This window comes from Macaca fascicularis, chromosome 19, assembly GCF_037993035.2.
Source record: "Macaca fascicularis isolate 582-1 chromosome 19, T2T-MFA8v1.1".
In the NCBI taxonomy this organism is placed as follows: Eukaryota; Metazoa; Chordata; class Mammalia; order Primates; family Cercopithecidae; genus Macaca; species Macaca fascicularis.
The window spans coordinates 40,754,726-40,770,090 of NC_088393.1; the positions used below are offsets into that span (position 1 = coordinate 40,754,726).

At 45.8% G+C, this 15,365-nt stretch overlaps 1 protein-coding gene across 4 annotated transcripts in view; it reads right to left on the reverse strand.

Moving 5' to 3' along the window:
- PEPD (peptidase D) overlaps positions 1–15,365 on the reverse strand; it is a 136,245-nt gene that overhangs the window by 85,396 nt on the left and 35,484 nt on the right. For all 4 annotated transcript variants that reach the window (XM_045380628.2, XM_045380630.2, XM_074023080.1 and 1 more), the window contains exon 7: positions 7,390–7,434. In XM_045380628.2, the coding sequence (XP_045236563.2) occupies positions 7,390–7,434 (45 nt within the window). The remainder of the gene's footprint in view (positions 1–7,389; positions 7,435–15,365) is intronic.

The window sequence follows — 15,365 nt, forward strand, 5'->3', positions numbered from 1 at the left end:
CTCAGGTTGGTGCGGGCCATCTCCACCACTCACCCCACGCGCTCTCCCAGCCTCCTGCCTCCTCCCTCCTCTGCCTGGAACTTGCTCCTGCCCACCTCCAGCTCCCACCCAAAACACACTTTTCTCGGGGCTGGAGACGACCCCCTTCTACCCTCCCACCCTGGGCTAAATCCCTTCTCTGTGTTCCCTGGGTAGTCTAGACAAATCCTCAGAAACCTCGAACACTTAGAATTCTTCTAATTTAAGTATCTTCTGAAAGGCCATATATAGCCCTGGAAGACAGGGTCCCAGCACCAGCACAGACACGCAGTAACTATGTGTCATCAAAGCTACCTGGCCTTCCACCAAAGCCAGACAACAGCTCATTTCCAACAAGGAGAGCTGATGGCCTCATTTCAAAGAGAAAAGGAGGCCTCTCCACCCAACCCTCACCACCCCATGGCAGCATGGGATGTTGCCAAACCGAGCACAGCAGGGGCAAAGCCTCCCCAGGCTCCAGCAGCCCAAACTCCCTCTGCCACTGCCTCGTTCCAGTCCCACAGGTAGGAAGAGCAGCCCAGGGGTGACGACAGGAGCCCACACTCCCAGGCTCTCCACTCCGCCTCCCACTGCAGCTGGGGCATCCTCCTATGGTGATGAGCGGGAAGAGGTCATAATCTGCCAAAGGAGAAAGGACCACATCCTCCTCCCAGCAGAGGCGATAAGCATCTCTGCCGTCGAGGCCCAGGGACCTACTTGCTTTTCTAATCTTACTTTGGGGGAAGTAGAAAAAAAAAAAAAATCAAACTGAACCAGGACAAATTATTCCACAAAGGCAGTTCTCTGATGAAACCAGCCTGGCTGGGCTTTGGCCTGGCCCAATTGAATCTATGCTTAAATAGATGTCTGCTGTGTGCTGGCTTAACCAATTATCCATAGGGCATTCTGGGCCTGAAGTCTCACCCAGGCGCCAGGCATAGAGGGATGCATCCCAGCCTGGCCTGGTTATCTCACAGCACAAACACCGGAAACGGCTTTTAAGATGACTGCAGAAAAGAACGGGATGTCCCAGCATTCTGCGCAGTTCCTCCCTATCTTCAGGAGGAATGCACCACGCTGAATATGATGAACCCATTTCCAGTGTTCTTGAGCATGAACAGAGAAGGACAAAAGGGTGCCCCAGCCTCCGTGGGTCCACTGGCCCCTGGAGTGAGAGATGCACGGTCAGACTCAGTCCCAGCCTTGTCTGCCCCGGGGCACTTGTTGGGTGGTTGTTAAAAGTATGATCTACTACAAGGCTGACAGCCCCATGAGAGGACAAAGGCCACCTCCTCCAGGAAGCAACAGAGAATCATGGCTCAGGACAGGATGACAAAGATGCCACCTAAGAAGTTTGAGCAGGCCGGGCATGGTGGCTCATGCTTGTAATCCTGGCACTGTGGAAGGCCCAGGCTGGAGGATCTCAGGCCAAGGCTGAGCCCAGGAATTCGAGGCCAGCCTGGGCAACACAGCAATAACCTGTCTCTACAAAACATTTAAAAATCAGACAGATGGCCAGGCGTGGTGGCTCATGCCTGTAATCCTGGCACTTTGGGAGGCCGAGGCAGGGGGACCACCTGAGGTCGGAAGTTCAAGACCAGCCTGACCAACATAGAGGAACCCCGTCTCTACTAAAAATACAACGTTAGCCGGGCGTAGTGGCACATGTCTGTAATCCCAGCTACTCAGGAGGCTGAGGCAGAAGAGTCGCTTGAACCCGGGAGGCAGAAGTTGCGGTGAGCCAAAATTGCGCCATTGCACTCCAGCCTGGGCAACAAGAGCAAAACTCCGTCTCAAAAAAAAAAAAAAAAAGAAAAGAAAAATCAACTAGGCATGGTGGCGTGCACCTGTAGTCTCAGCTACTTGGGAGGCTGAAGTGGGAGGATGACTTGCGCCTGGGAGTCCGAGGTTGCAGTGGGCCATGATTACAACACTGCATTCCGGCCTGGGCAAGAGCATAAGACCCTGTCTCTAAAAGAGAACTTTGGGCAGAAGTCAGCTCAGGCTCTTTGGCCAGGAAAACAAGTGCCAGGAGATGTGGGCACTGCACAGCCTCACAGAGAGTCCCCAGCTCATGGCCACGCTGTGGGCATCACCATGCCTGGAGGCTGCTCAGACAGACAGGGGGTGCTGCAAAGTAAAGGCTCCTACCCGATGTGGGCCTGCTCTCCTGCTACAGACCTAAAACCACAAAAACTAGATGAGGCAAAGATGTATTTGTGCAACCTTATTTTTTTCCTTAAATATTCACAAGTCACAGAACTGCCTCTGAGCATTAAACCCTGAATTAAGATATCAATTAACTGAGGTCTAAACACTCCACTGATTAAAATAGTAGTGAGACAAGGATGAAGGATTTCCAAAATCAGCCTCTAAGCATCAAAGTGCCACCGTGTTGAGCAAAACTCATTTAAAGGGCCAGGAATTTCATCTCTCCTGGAGGTGGATGCGCAGGGAGTGGTTCTATTGGAGCCAGGTAGGCGGGAATTCAACGCCACTGAACCCCCAACAACTATCCCTCCCACACTCCATGACCCAGTGATGCAAAGGATAAAATCCCACAGGGGAAGGACAGAAAGAAAAGAGCTGGTTGGAATTACGTATCCTCTGGGGGATCAATCAATAAGTCCTCTCACAGAAACCAGAGCCACGAAGAAAATGATGGCTTAGCTCAGCTGTGAGCCGAGTGTGCCTGAAACCTAGCCAGATGGGCAGACGTGGGGCAGAGGTCCACCTCCATGCTGGACCAGGGCCTGGCCACGCCTTTCCTTCTGTCTGATGCTCCCACATCCATCTCCTGCCTCCTGGCGCGCGGTGACTCAAGTTCTCACTCTCACCTAGGAGTCCCACTTCCCATGTGGCTTTCTTGCTGGCGTAGGGTTAAATGCCTATTCATGAGGACACAAAGATGAGCAATGCTACTGGAATCCTTTTCACAGACACACCGAGAATTTAGGTCATCATCTACGTATCTTTTCTAATTTGGGACATGTTACCCAGGACGTAGAATCCTGGGGCACGTCTACCTGTGAACCAACCATAGCTTTCCATCTCCTGTGCACACAGAGAGGCTGGTGAGCAGAAATAGACACGTTACCCACCGCCTGATTAATGCATGCAGGACACTTTCGTTCTGTGTAATTAACAGCTCTAAAACCGGCGGATGACTCAATTTAACACAGTCTCGCTTAAAACCCAAGAAGGCACACGGCAATTGCTGACACGCCTGCTCTCCCCTGACGCTTCCAGAGGTACTTAACCGAAACCCAAGGCACTGAGCTATCAGGTGGTATGAAAGCATCTCCTTTTATTTCCCACCTTGCCTTCAGATCAATTTAATCATCTGCAAAACAGTAAAGCAGAACCACAGCCTAAATTATGGAAGTAAGATGCCTGCTCTTTTGAAGTTTCAACTTTTGACCTTCACATTCAAACTGCACTACCCAGCACAAGAAAAGAAATTATCAGTTATGATCTCATGTTTGTGGGGAAGAGTATGATTATAGAGGAATTTACAGGAAATCAAAAAGGCGCTCCTTGAGAGAATGGAAAACAATAAAACAGTCACAGGAAGGAAATGAATGACAGCCGAACAAAAATGAGAAAGCGAGTTTGCCCGTGCTAGGAGAGGCTGCTTGCTGCCTTCCAATCAGACAGGCTCTGGAGGAACCCCATGCCCCCAGCCAAGCTGCCAGAGGGAGCTGAGGTGCACGTGGGTGCCAAGGAAGCCAAGCATCTGCCCCCTGGTCCTCCACCCTACCATACCCTGGCCCCAGCACAAGACCATTCCAAGGGCACTGGACCAGCAGTGAGCTGGGAGGATGACTGACACTCAGGCAGCCCCACTCCACGGGTGCCCCCTCAGAGCTGCAAGGAGCAGTGCAAGAGCCTGGGTTCAACAGTCTGGGCTCAACTGGCATTTTCTTGGGCAAGTCACTAACTTCCTTGTGCCTCAGTTTCTTCATCTATAGCATGGGAATAACTAGAACACTTACCTAATACACCACAAATAAAATATCTTTAAATACAGTGACATGTGTCAAGTGCTTAGCACAACACCTTGTACATACGGAGTCTTAACAGGTGACAGTGTTATCAAGATGCGCCGGGCTGCAGCCTGGCTAACATGGTGAAACCCCATCTCTACTAAAAATACAAAAAGTAGCCGGGCGTGGTGGTGCATACCTGTAGTGGGGAGGTGGGGGCTGAGGCACAAGAATCACTTGAACCTGGGAGGCAGAGGCTGCAGTGAGCCAAGATCATGCCACTGCACTCCAGCCTGGGCAACAGAGCAAGACTCCATCTAAAAAAAAAAAAAAAAGTGCCAGGCTCGGTGCAAGGGCTCATGCCTATAATCCCAACACTTTGGAAGGCTGAGGTAGGAGGATCTCTTAAGGCCAGGAGTTCGAGACTAGCCTGGGCAACATAGGAGACCCCGTCTCTACAAAAAACAGAAAAATTAGCTGGGTGTGGTGGCATGTACCCGGAGTCACAGCTACTTGGAAGGTTGAGGTGGGAGGATCGCCTGAGCTCAGGAGGTCAAGGCTGCAGAAAGCTACGATCCCGCCACTGCACTCCAGCCTGAGAGACAAAGTGAGATCCTGTCTCTTAAAAAAAAAAAAAAAAAAAAAAGACATGCCAGCACTGGACTGATACTCTCAATCTTTGAGCCTACTTTGCAAGTGAGGAAACTGAGGCTGGGTGAATCTTCATATCGATACCATGAGTTAGGTTTCACCACATCTCCGTTTTATAGATCAAGAAGCTGAGGCTCAGAAGACTCACGACTTCCTGAGTAGGGAGGAGCTAGGGCTAGAATTCACATGTGCCCTAGTTGATGGTTTCCTGTTATCCCCATGACCCCACCAGAGAGAGAGGATGGTGAAGATATTCAAGACCTAAGGACAAAAGATTTGTCCCTGAGTCGTAATCTAACATCAGGGAAAGCCCACCCATTCCTGTTAATAAAGGACCTGCCCGCCACCCCACACAGCATCCTTCCTTCAATGACCCAGGGAGTGTGATGATCATGACTACAGTGGACCCACCGAGAATGACTGGGACCCGGGCTATTAAAACATACCCCTGAGCAGCAGGGACGATGTGACATTTCTAAAACAGTTCTACTGCCATCAACTGCCAAATAAGTCCTTTCTGCTGCTTGCTTTAATAAAGTTGGGAGGTATGCTTACGACCGCAGGCTCGACCTCAAAGCCTAGAAAATGTCACTTGAATTAAAGCATGCTTCTTCGAAAGTGACGAATTAATGACTTATCCCTTAGGAGATGCGGGGGAGTACAGAACCCAGCTGTGGTCTCCAAGGCACCCAAGCTGTAAGCGACCACAAGGGAATGTCCCACGTGAGGCAGTGTAAGTGGACATGGCCCATTCTAAGTACCCAGGATTTATTCTTCCCCCAAATGGGGGCTACAGATAGGACAGGCTCTCTGGTTTCTCTTCAGATCCTATAAATCTTTTGCTTTTTATAGACAAGTCAGGCATTTATTACTTTATTTTTTTGAGACAGGTCTCGCTCTGTCACTCGGGCTGGAGTATGGTAGTACAATCACGGCTCACTGCAGCCTCGACCTCCTGGGCTCTAGCGATCTTCCTGCCCCGACCTCCCAAGAAGCTAGGACTACAGGAGTCCAATGCCATGCTCGGCTAATTTTTTGAAATTTTGTTTTTGTAGAGATGGGATCTCTCTCTGTTACTCAGGCTGGTCTCAAACTCCTGGCCCCAAGTGATTCTCTCATGTTGGTCTCCCAAAGTGCTGGCATTACAGGCGTGAGCCACCAGCTCGGCTTTGTTACTTTATAAAAACAAGAGGTAACTGTGAACTTGAAGAACACCAGCCCCGTCTTCACAGAGGGTGGCTGTGAGGGGTGTCGGACCCACTGGCCTCTAACCCTGAGGGTGCAGTATTAGCGCCTACCATCAGCCCTCAGTTCTCCACCCCCAGCTCAGCCCTCTCTCACACTGGCACCTGCCTCAGACTCAACACACCCCAAGTCCCAGATCTGCCCTGGTATCTGGCCCTCCCAGTTGTCCCCATTTCAGTGACACACCACCTAGCTGTGCGGGACAAAAACCTGGAGTCACCTTCAACTCCGCCCTTCACTCACCCATCACAACTGGTCCCTCCCAGGAGCTTTCCCTCTCAACTGCAGCCTCACCACTCAGATCTGTCCTGCCTCTGCCCTCCACTGCCAGCTGGGCCCCTGCAACAGCCTGCTAACTTGCCACCTGTTCCCACACTTGCCCTGCAGCTGGGTCTCTAGTCCGAGGTCAAAATGACTTTTTAAATGCAAACCCAATCTTACCATTCTCCTGCTTAAACCATTCAAGGGTTTCCTGTGTTTCCCATTCCTCTGAAGAAAAAGTCAAAACGGACACCAAGGCCCACTCAGCCACTGCCTGTCTCTCCAACTGTTCTCGGGCTCTGCTCTCTGGCTTCACACTGGCCACACAAAGCCACCGCCCTTTCTCTTGTTTCTGTGAATGAGCGGTCCTTTCGCCTGGGTCACTCTCTCCTACTCCTTTTTCCCCAGCCAATGCCCATTCATCTTTCAGGACACCTCCTTGGTCCCAAGCTCTAAGACGAGGCGAGTCAGAGTTCCCAGCTAGACGGGAAAGAAAATGTGATCATACAGACTTAGGGTCAGATGTGAGAAGGCTACACATCTCCTAGGCAAGTGATGATCTGGCAAAGGCCTGGCCTCGCCTCTCTTCTACATTCTCAGTAAGTGCAGTCACCCATCAAAGAAAAAATGCCTTGCTGCTGTCAGAGAGCAATGCGATGGCTTAGGAAGAAAACTGGTGGCACACTGGGATTGGAAGGCCACTTCCAGGGCCCACAGAGGTGACGCCCAGCATAAAATAGCTCACTTTGTAGGCAGCTAGTAGAAGCCAGTTGTGCAGCAGGTAAGGGCTAACAGTATCACCACAGGAAGGAAGAAGGTGACAGAAGAATGTGTAGAACAGAATGCCACCTTTGTCAAGACACAAGCGTGATGTAAGGAAAATGTGTTTACCTTTCTGGCAATGGGATTATGCGTGATGTTTATTTCTGCCCTTTTCACTACCTACCTTATGCTGGAGCTGTCTAAGTTTGGTTTACTTACGGTAGGAGTTTTTGTAAGATTGCAAATAAGTTTCATTGATGTTTAAGTGACCCATGCCCTTTCAAAAGGAGTACAGCCAGCCAACCAACAACAAAGAACAAGCAAAACAGAAAAGGCTATGGGAGAAGGTTCTGGGAATCTGCTTTTGGAGGGGCTCTCTGAGATGGTGTGGGCAGGAACAACAGGGCATTCCATCCCCATGAGCTGAGCACAACAAACAGGCACGGCGACCACAGCCCATACTCACCACTCAACGATCTCTGGGTGAAGAATGGTGTTGTTGACTTTGAACCTGTGAGGGGAAAAGAAATCAAGCCCATTAATCCAACAGTCTATCATGTCCCAGCAAGAACCACCTCATTCAAGACATGCACACATGATGAGGAGAGAGTCCCACACTTGAATTTCATGACTTCCTGACCCACGAAAGGCCTGTTCATCCCTTCCTGCAGCAGACCTCGCAGCCTGGGTCATGTCCTTCAAACGCAGTCAGTTGGAGAGTAAGCTTTATGGCTGCAAAACACCAGCCCCGATCCCCACTAGGCAGACAGCATGGTCTCTTGTGTCAAGTATACCAAAATACACACAATAGGAGTACCAGAAGGAAAGAATGCAGAGAAAGCAAAAACCTCACCAATTTGATGAAAAACATTAACCTACATATCCATAAAGCTCCATGAACTCCAAGTAGGACAACGATATCTATACTCAGACACATCATAATCAAACTGTCAAAAAAGTATCTTGAAAGCAGCAAGAGGAAGATATTAATAATTCATCACTTACAAAGGATCCTCAATTAGATTAATAGCTGATTTCTCATCAAAACCTATGGTGAACAGAAGGCAGTGGGATGACATTTGAAGTGCTGAAAGAAAAAAAAAAAGTCCACCAAGATTTCTATATCCAGCAAAGCCATTATTAAAAAATGAGGGAGAACTAAAACATCCTAGATAAGCAAAACCCAAGAGAATTTATCACGAGTAGACCTAACCTGAAAGAAAAACTAAAGGAAACGGTTTCAACTAAAATGAGAAGATACTACAGAGTAACTTGAATCCACATGAAGTGAAAGAGAGCACTGGCAATGGTAACCATATAGATAAATATAAAGACAGTATAAATGTATTTTTTGTTTATAACTCCTTTTCTCTCCTGACTTAAAAGACAACTAAATAAAGCAATAATTGTAAATCTGTATTGATAAGTACAAAAGGAATAAAGACGCAATCCACAGGCAATAACAACACTAAAGAGAAAGAGGAAAAGGAGACATCTAGGGGCAAGCTTTTGCATACTATTTAAATTAAGTTGACATTAATGCAAACTAGATTTTCAAGTTTAATAGTCAACTGTATCCCCATGATCAATAAGAAAATAGCCAAAACATACAGAAAAGGAAATGAGAAAGAAACCAAGATGTTACAATACAAAAACAAATCAAACACAAAAAAATGTAATGGAGAAAGTGAGGAGCAAAAATGTTATAAGACATAGAAAACTATTTTAAAATGGTAGAGTTTTTCCTTATCAATAATTACTTTAGATGTCAATGGATTAAATTCTCCAATTACAAGGCAAGGATTGGCAGAATGAATGTTTTTTTTTTTTTCAATTTTAAGTTCAGGGTTACATGTGCAGGTTTCTTATACAGGTAAACTTGTGTCATGGGGCTTTGTTGTACAGATCATTCTGACGCCTAGGTATTAAGTCTAGTGCCCATTAGTTATTTTTCCTGATTGTCTTCCTCCTCCCACTCTTCACCTTCCAATAGGCCCCAGTGTGTGTTGTTCCCCTCTACGTGTCCATGTGTTCTCATCATTTAGCTCCCACTTGTAAGTGAGAACATGTGGCATTTGGTTTTCTGTTCCTGCATTAGTTTGCTGAGGATAACAGCCTCCAGCTCCATTCATGTTCTTGCAAAGGACATGATCTCATTCTTTTTTATGGTTGCGTAGTATTCCATGGTGTATACCATACCACATTTTCTTTATCCAGTCTACCATTGACAGGCGTTTATGTTGATTCCATGTGTTTGCTACTGTGAATGGTGCTGCAGTGAACACACACATGCATGTGTTGTTAGAACAGAACAATCTATATTCCTTTGGGTGTATACTCAGTAATGGGATTGCTGGGTCGAATGATATTTCTGTTTTTAGGTCTTTGTGGAATTGCCACGCTGTCTTCCACAACGGTTTAACTAACTTACACTCCCACCACCAGGGTATAAGTGTTCCTTTTTCTCTGCAACCTTGCCAGCATCTGTTATTTTTTGACTTTTTAATAAAAGCCAGGCAGAATGAATTTTTAAAATATGATTCAACTATCTGTTCTAAAGAGACACACTTTAGATTCAAAGACACAAATAGGTTGAAAGTAAAAGGATGAGGAACGATATGCTACACAAACAGAAATGAAAATGGAACTAGAATTGCTATACTAACATCAGACAAAATAAGCCCTAAGATACAAAGTTTTACTAAAGACAAAGAAGGACATTTTATAACGATAATTAGGTTAATCCACAAAGATAAAACAATTACAAACATATGCATGTAACAGAGCCCTAAGACGTATGTATCAAAAACTAACAAAATTGGAGAGAGAAACTGACAATAGTTGGAGACGTCAATAATCTACTTTCGGTAATGAATAAAACAACTAGACAGAAGATTAAAAAGGAAACAGAAGACCTGAACAAAAACGCGGTGGCTCACACCTGTAATCCCAGCACTTTGGGAGGCTGAGGTGGGTGGATCACGAGGTCAGGAGATTGAGACCATCCTGGCCAATACGGTGAAAACTCGTCTCTACTAAAAACACAAAAATTAGCGAAGCATGGTAGCAGGCGCCTGCAATCCCAGCTACTCGGGAGGCTGAGGCAAGAGAATCACTTGAACCTAGAAGGCGGAGATTGCAGTAAACCAAGATCGCACCACTGCACTCCAGCCTAGTGACAAAGACCTCGTTTCAAAAAAAAAAAAAAAAAACAATACACAGACACCCGCCCCCCCCAAATAGACCTAACAGGCACCTCTAAAACACTCAGCCAATAGCAGCAGAATAGCCATTTTCTCAAGTGCACATGGATCATTCTCCAGGATACACTTTATGTTAGGTCACAAAACAAGTTCCAATACATTTCAAAAGACTGAAATCACACTAAGCATGCCCTCTGACCAAAATGGAATGAAATAAGAAATCAGTAACATAAGGAAAATAGAAAAATTGACAAATACGTAGAAATTAAACAGTAGACTACTAAATAACCAATGGATCACATATCAAACCTTAAAGGAATGAAAAAGGGGGAAATTACTACTGACTTTACAGAAACAAAAAAGTTTGTAAGGGAATACTATAAATAACATAGAGTAACAAATTGGAAAACCTATTTGAAACAAATCCCTAAAGACACAAACTACTAAACTGATATAAGAAATAGAAAATCTATGCCGGGCACAGTGGCTCACGCCTGTAATCCCAGCACTTTGGGAGGCCGAGGTAGGCAGATCACCTGAGGTCAGGAGTTCGAGACCAGCCTGGCCAACATGGCAAAACCCCATCCATCTCTACTAAAAATACAAAAATTAGCCGGGCGTGGTGGTTTGTGCCTGTAGTCCCAGTTACTCGGGAGGCTGAGGCAGGAGAATCACCTGAACCCAGGAGGCTGAGCATGCAGTGAGCCAAGATCGTGCCATTGCACTCCAGCCTGGGTGACAAGAGTGAAACTCGAAGGAAGAAAGGAAGGAAGGAAGGAAGGAAGGGAGGGAGGGAGGGACGGAGGGAGGGAGGGGGGGGAGGGGGGAGGGAGGGAGGGAGGGAAGGAAGGAAGGAAGGAGGGAAGGAGTGAAGGAAGGAAGGAAGGAGGGAAGGAGGGAAGGAGGGAAGGAGGGAGGGAGGGAGGGAAGGAAGGAGGGAGGGAGGGAGGGAAGGAGGGAAGCGGGGAGGGAGGGAGGGAAGGAGGGAGGGAGGGAAGGAGGGAAGGAAGAGAAAATCTGAACAGACCTTAACAAGAGATCAAATTTGTAATAAAAAAACTTCTCATAAAGAAAAGCCCAGGACCAAATATCTTCTATGAAATGAATAGCAATTCTATCAAATGTTTAAAGAATTAACACCAATTTTCATAAACTCTTACCAGAAAAGGGCCAGGAGCTGTGGCTCATGCCTGTAATCCCAGCACTCTGGGAGGTAGAGGTGGGAGGATGGCTTGAGGTCAGGAGTTCAAGACCAGCCTGGCCGACACAGCAAAACACCATCTCTACTAAAAATTTTAAAAATTAGCCAAGCATGGTGGTGTGCGCCTGTAATCCCAGCTACTTGGGAGGCTGAGGCACGAGAATCACATGGACCCAGGAGGCGGAGGTACAGTGAGCTGAGATCACACCACTGCACTCCAGCCTGGGAGACAGAGCAAGATTCCGTCTCAAAACAAACAAACAAACAAATAAAAAAAAACAACAACAACAGAAGAGGAGGCAATACTTTTCAACCATTCTACAAGGTCAGTATTACCTTGATGCTAAGTTAGACAAAGACACCTTAAGAAAACAAAACTACACACCCAAATTCCTTGTGAAGAGAGACACAAAAATTTTTGAACAAAACACTAGCAAACAGAATCCAGTAACATATAAAAAGGATATATATACATCATGACCGAGTGGGATTTTTTCCCAGGAATGCAAGATTCCTTCAACATACAAAAATAAATCAATGTAACACATCAATCATATTAATAGAACACATAACAAAACCATATGCTTGTATAAATAGATGGAGAAAAACAATCTGATAAAATCCAACACCTTTTCATAACAAACACTCGATGAACTAGGGAGGGAAGGGAACTTCTTCAACTTGATAAAAAGCATCTACAAAAAATCCCCTCAACTAATATCATAACATACCAAATGGTAAAAGACTAAAAGCTTTCCCCTAAGATGAGGAGCAAGGCAAGCATGTCTGCTGTCTCCAAGTCTATTCAACCCTGTACTGCAGGTTCTAGCCAAGGCAAATAGGCAAGAAAAGACATGAAAGGCACCCAGATGACCCTGCAATTCCACTTGTAGGTATATACCCAAGGGAACTGAAAGCATATGTTCACACAAGAAGTTTGACATCTATGCTCATAGCAGCATTACTCAGAACAGCCAAAAGTTGTAAGCAACCCAGATGTCCACCATCTGATGAATGGACAAACGAAATGTGATAAGTATCCATAGAAAAAATATTTTCAGCCATAAAATAACATAGTAGTGACAGAATAAGCAAGTAGGGAAATCAGGAAAGATATAGAAGATATAAACAATAAATTAACCAACTTGATGTAACTGACATATACAGGACACTATGGCCCATAGCTGCAGAATACATACTTTCTTTAAGTGTATGTGAAACATTTATCATAATGGTCACATGCTGGAAGTTTCAACATATTTTAAAGGGCTGAGATGCAGAGAACGTTCATTAATCACAGAATTAAATGAGAAATCAAAAAATACCCATGGTTCAAAGACAAAAATGCAATGAAATTAGAAAATAACAATATGAAATATCATAACCTGTGAGAAATTCAGCTAAAGCAGTGCTCACAGGAAAACTCATAGCTCTAAATATACACAGCAGAAAAGAACACTGAAAATCAGTTATCTGAACTTCCATCCTAAGAATGCCCCTTGTAGAAAGCAATGAAATAAAAAGGAAACATATAAGAAAAATCTACAAAGCCAAAAGCTGTTCTTCGATAAGATGAACATCATTGAAAAGGTGACCCCAGGAGACAAAAGGATCAGGTCAGGGCACATCTCTGACACAAGAGAACCATGTGTGACCCAGAGCTCAAGCTGGAGAACAAGGTAGCCTAGCACAAGCTATAGGCCTCAGCAGAGAAGCCTCGGCAAGACTTCAACTCTCTGGATTCCAAGACCTGCTCCTTAGTCAGGTGTGGTGGCTCACACCTGTAATCCCAACAGTTTGGGAGGCCAACGCAGAAAGATCACTTGAGCCCAGGAGTTGAAGACCAGCCTGGGCAACACGGCGAGACTTTGTCTCTACAAAAAATTTAAAAATTATCTGGGTGTGTTGGCCCACACCCGTAGTCCCAGCTATTGAGGAGGCTGAGGTGGGAAGATCGCTTGAGCCCAGGAGGTTGAGGCTATAGTGATTCATGATTGCACCACTGTACTCCAGCAGCCTGGGCAAGAGTGACACCCTGTCCCTTTAAAGAAAGAAAAAACGACCTGCCCCATCTTAGGGAAGGATAGCATACACAAGCACATGCAGGGTCGTGACCTCCTGTCCTTCTGCAAGCCAGGGACCCTCCAAGGCTCCGTAATAGTGTTGAAAACATTGATGTAATGCCATGGTTGTGAGGCCAGCAGCCCTTCTCCTAACTGAGCCAATTGAGCAAGGGCAGGGACAGGGGAGAGAAGAGAGAAGGGGGTAACAGCAGACTGAGAGGATTCCAGATCTCTGAAGCTTTCAGGATCCTTAACTACATAAACAGGACTATATGATTCAAAGTCAACCTAAATGTTGTGGAATCAAAGCCTTACTTATGAAATATCAAAGAGACTACAGGCAGCCAGTGTGGTTCAGAGTGAAGAACAGGGTAGCAGGTGACATAAATCAAGACTACAAAATAGCCTCTGGCTCCCACTGCACCAAATGCCACTTTGACCTCAGGAAAAGCAGTGGCCAATATACTCAGTAGACAAACACACCACCAACGTTTCATTTTACTCAACGTACGTATGCACATACACGTGCACATGTACACAAGCAGCAGAGTGACCCAGCACAGAGTGATTCAGCACGCAGACACAGATGCACATACACAGACACACAGAGAGAGGCATACGCTTGGAAAAGAGGCACACATGGACACACACAGCCATGTGCACAACAGGGTAATGCTCAGACACACATAGACAGACCCCACTGTATACGCACAGACACACACAGACGTAGGCAGGTATGAACAAGAACACATACACACAAACACACACTAAGGCACAAGCTTAGGGGAATGCAGACACACAGATATACACACACGTACTCAGGCAAGTATGTACAAAAAGATCCACACCCTGATATACACACATACAGGTACACACAGACACAGATCAATGTATGTACACAGATACACAGACACAAAAATATACTCAAGAGAAACACAATCAGATACACATGGAAGAATCCAAAAGACAAAGTTAACAGGTTGAACCCTGGGTTCATATAGTTCTCGTTTTTGCCTCCATGCTGGTTAGCATTTTCTACAATGAGCATGTATTAATCGTGTAAAAGTATCAACGAAATCCCATTGGGCCTGTGAGGGTAGGAGTGCCCTGGAAGCACAGTGTAATTTCTTGATGAGCTCTAAATGAGGGCTGGGAGATGAAAGGGCCAAAGCCCCTGTCTTTCTCCCTGGAGTATCTCACCCAAAGATGAGGCAGCCCCTCCACTCTGCTCCCTGCCAAAGGGCTGGGTCAGATTCTTACCTCTTGAGGGTCCCTCCCCTCACCGAGAACTCCATGGGTCACAATTAGAAAGCTAATCCTGGCCGGGCACGGTGGCTCACGCCTGTAATCCCAGCATTTTGGGAAGCCGAAGCAGGTGGATCGCCTGAGGTCAGGAGTTTGAGACCAGCCTGGCCAACATGGTGAAACCCCGTCTCTACTAAAAATACAAAAATTAGCCATGTGTGGTGGCACATGCCTGTAATCCCAGCTACTTGGGAGGCTGAGGCAGGAGAATTGTTGGAACCTGGGAAGTGAAGGTTGCAAAGAGCCAATATCGTGCCACTGCACTCCAGCCTGGGCAACAGAGCAAGACTCTGTCTCAAAAAAAAAAAAAAAAAAAAAAAAAGGAAGCCAATCCTAAATATTAACTTGATATCCAAGTTAACAGTAACCAGAAAACCATGGTCCTCAAACCACAGATTGGTATTTTGCTGTAATCGTCAAGTTTTAATAACGTCCCTCTACTTTCTGGGTTTTAAAATTCACATCTTTGAATATTAATATTTCTGCATTAACAACTCCCAAATTCAGAATTTCATCTTTAACTGCTTGCTTAGACAGAATAAATCCGTTACCAATTGTCTTCAAATGTGCAAGGTGATCTAAGTAAATGCCAAAAGATAAGAAATACACTTAGCCTGAATAAGTGTACTTCTTACACTGATATAAGAAATGTAAAATACCGACCATATTT